The sequence below is a fragment of the Hipposideros armiger genome, unplaced genomic scaffold (genome assembly GCF_001890085.2).
Source record: "Hipposideros armiger isolate ML-2016 unplaced genomic scaffold, ASM189008v1 scaffold_28, whole genome shotgun sequence".
Classification (NCBI taxonomy): Eukaryota; Metazoa; Chordata; class Mammalia; order Chiroptera; family Hipposideridae; genus Hipposideros; species Hipposideros armiger.
Window position 1 is genome coordinate 1,785,049 of NW_017731378.1, and position 3,395 is coordinate 1,788,443.

A 3,395-nucleotide genomic window follows, 5' to 3' on the forward strand; every position below is an offset into this window, starting at 1 on the left:
AGGTCAGGATTCGAACCAGGGATGATACCAGGCAACAAAGTTCAGTAATAACTCCATCATCCTGCCTCTCACATACCTGCTTGGTGTAGCCGCTGCAAGAGCTACAAGGGCAAATGCAACCGGGAACCTGCTAAGGTGGGTTTGGGGGGTTGGGTAAGGGGCTCATGCTCTACCCGGAGAGAGCAGGCAGGCAATATAGCTAACGTACTAGGTGGGAAATGATAAGTGACACGACTGTCCTTTACTAACACGCTGCAAGTTAGATGCGGGAGAGATGACTTCCGATTAGGTGATCAGGGAGTGCGCTTTCATGGAGGAGATGGTATTTGAGCAGAGCCTTGGAGCACAGCTTTGGACTCATGGAGACAAGGGCGGGGAAGACATTCCAAATGGAGACAGCTTGAGCAAAGTCAACAGGACGGGAACGGACACGTCGTTCGTCCACAGATATATAAAACATCCCGTCTCCTTAGGGATCCAGTGTCCAGTATTTACAGGCTAGGAAGCTTTCCTGCCCAGCAGCAGCTAGAAAAACCTCCCTCCTTGGGCCATCCTTCCCAGCAGTTGGTTCACAGACAGGAAACCTCCCAGAACTGGCGCTGACCGGCAAGGTGCAGCCAGGAGGGGCGGGAATCTGTAGTTTGGGCACCCGGGGCAGTGAAGCCTCACCAGCAGCCACTAGGACTTCGCGACTCTATACTAGTCCTTGTCTATTTCTGGTAGTGCCACTACACCCAACCCGGAGATTGCGGGAGGCGTGGTCCACATGAGCTGGAACCAATAGGGAGGGAGGCCGAGGGGAGAGCCCCTCCCCCGACGTGACGCACGACCCCCGGGCACGGGCTTCACAGCCGAGGCCCCAGTCCCTGCACTGGCTGTAACAAAACCCAGACTCCCACGTCCAGGCCAATGGAGGCGATTTAGACTGGAGTGGGACCGCGTCTGTCAAAAGCTCCACTCCGCAGCAGCGGCAGAGTCCAGAGGAGAGCTGGAGCCGCAGGGCTGCCTCCCCGCCCCCGCCGGGATTTATTGAGTATTTGGACTGGACAATTAAGTGGCCCTGATGATGTTACCAAGCCCGGTCACCTCCACCCCTTTCTCAGTCAAAGACATTTTGAACCTGGAGCAGCAGCAACAGCAGCAACAGCAGCAGCAGCACTTCCACGGCGCGCACTTGCAGGCGGACTTAGAGCACCACTTCCACTCGGTGCCCTGCATGCTGGCCGCGGCCGATGGGACGCAATTTTCTGACGGAGGGGAGGAGGACGAGGAAGAAGAGGGCGAGAAACTGTCCTATTTGAACTCTCTAGCCACAGCTGACGGTCACGGGGATTCGGGGCTCTGTCCCCAGAGCTATGTCCACACGGTCTTGCGAGACTCGTGCAGCGGGCCTAAGGAACATGAAGAGGAATCTGAGGTCGTGAGAGACCGGAGCCAAAGTGAGTAGAGGGGAAAAGGAAACGCACCCGCACATCTGGAGCAATGGCGGAGCGCCCGCAAACAGCCCACAAACCTTGCCATCACGGCTGTCTGCCCCTTTAGCCTTTGGCTGGGGTCATGCTTCGCCCTGGTCAACGACAGCTCCGCAAAGCCCAGGTGCCTGCGAGGGAGCCTGGGCGGAGGGGACGCACAAGGTGACCCCGACAACTACTCCTTGAGGGGGGGGCGTTGATGCAGCACCCACGGGAAGGGAAAGTAGTTATTGTTGTCCTGATGCTGATAAGCAGCACGGGCTCAGCTGCGGCTGGGTCCTGACAACTCAACAGTATTTTTGCTATTTCCAAGAGCTAGAGGGGTCGGAGCATGAACGTTTCCCATTTCCCCCTCTAGCGTGAGACAAGTTCTCTGAGGCCAGGGCAGTGGTCCCCTCTTCTCTGAAAAGAGGGTCCAAGCAGGTGTGTCCCCAGCATCCGCAGGAATTAGGAATTTGGGTAGAGACCAGCTGGGTGATTTCCTTGCCTCTTCAGCGTCTTCGCACTCACAGCACCCAGCAGAGAGGGACAGGATGGTGCGAGAGTGTGTGGGAATCGAGTCCATCCCTAAGGCGCCGGCCTTTTTTGAAAATTCGTAACATTTTGCTTTGTGTCCCAGGCTGTACGGCTGCGGGCCAAGAGAAAACCGCGCCGAACTTAGTCCGAGATCCTGGCCGCTGAAATCAGATGGGAGGTGACTAGGGTAGGGAAATAGGATAACTGAATAAAGCCTCCAAGGAAGTGTTTGTTTCTGAGAGGATACCATCAAAGAATCTCTTTCCCCAAGAGGAGGTTTGATGTGGTAGAAGCCAAGGCCTACACTCTGGCAGCTCCCCTGGGCCTATAATCGACGTGAAACTGTCTAAATCAGTCGATCAAATTTATTTTTCTCACTAAAGTAGCACAGGCATCCTCACACAGACATTTAGCTATGGGCATGGAGTCTTTTAAGAGCAAAAATCAGTCCCTGGGCAATGCACAAGCGTTACACCCAGACATTTCCTATCAGAATGATTTTCTGATAGTCCTGCATTTTCTCAAGTCTTGCATACTGGCCCCCAAATACCAACATGCCTCACACCTTCACCTGTCCGTGACGGAGTGCAAGGCAAACGAGTTTGCAAATACTGTAGTTATTATGTAGTTACAACTTTCCTCCTGAAAATAGTCATTAACCCCCTGAGCCGCACATTTAATACAGGGTAATCTCTTCTCTCGCAGATGCTCAAGTTCTAAATAAACGCTCGCTAACTACCCCTCCCCACGGAACGTGCCTCAAGGGCGTTCTGAGGGTACTTGGGTTGTCGCCTGGTCCCACGGCGCTAGAAGCCACAAACTTTCCAAAAAGTCCAGGGATTTACTACCACACGCTCCTCGCTGTTACCAAAAGGGGCCACAGTGCTCCAGCGCCGGAGCCGCGGTAAGGCCGGGAACATCTAAGGGACTCTGTTGTTTTACTTCTTTCGCAGAAAGCTGCCAGCTGAAGAAACCTCTGGAGGCGGCCGGAGACTGTAAGGCGGCGGAGGACAGCGAGAGGCCGAAGCCACGCAGCCGCCGGAAGCCCCGCGTCCTCTTCTCGCAAGCCCAGGTCTTCGAGCTGGAACGCAGGTTCAAGCAGCAGCGGTACCTGTCGGCTCCCGAGCGCGAGCACCTCGCCAGCAGCCTGAAGCTCACGTCCACGCAGGTGAAGATCTGGTTCCAGAATCGCAGGTACAAGTGCAAGAGACAGCGGCAGGACAAGTCTCTAGAGCTGGGCGCGCACGCGCCCCCGCCGCCGCCGCGCCGCGTGGCGGTGCCGGTGCTGGTGCGGGACGGCAAGCCGTGCGTCACGCCCGGGGCGCAAGCTTATGGCGCGCCCTACAGCGTGAGCGCGGGTGCCTATTCCTACAACAGCTTCCCCGCCTACGGCTATGGGAACTCGGC

General features: G+C 56.1%; 1 protein-coding gene across 1 annotated transcript in view; it reads left to right on the top strand.

Moving 5' to 3' along the window:
• The first annotated feature begins 880 nt into the window (after nt 1–880).
• NKX2-3 (NK2 homeobox 3) overlaps nt 881–3,395 on the top strand; it is a 3,574-nt gene continuing 1,059 nt past the window's right edge. The window contains exons 1-2 of the mRNA XM_019636302.1: nt 881–1,439; nt 2,942–3,395. Coding sequence (XP_019491847.1) covers nt 1,064–1,439; nt 2,942–3,395 — 830 coding nt within the window. The 5' untranslated portion in view covers nt 881–1,063. The remainder of the gene's footprint in view (nt 1,440–2,941) is intronic.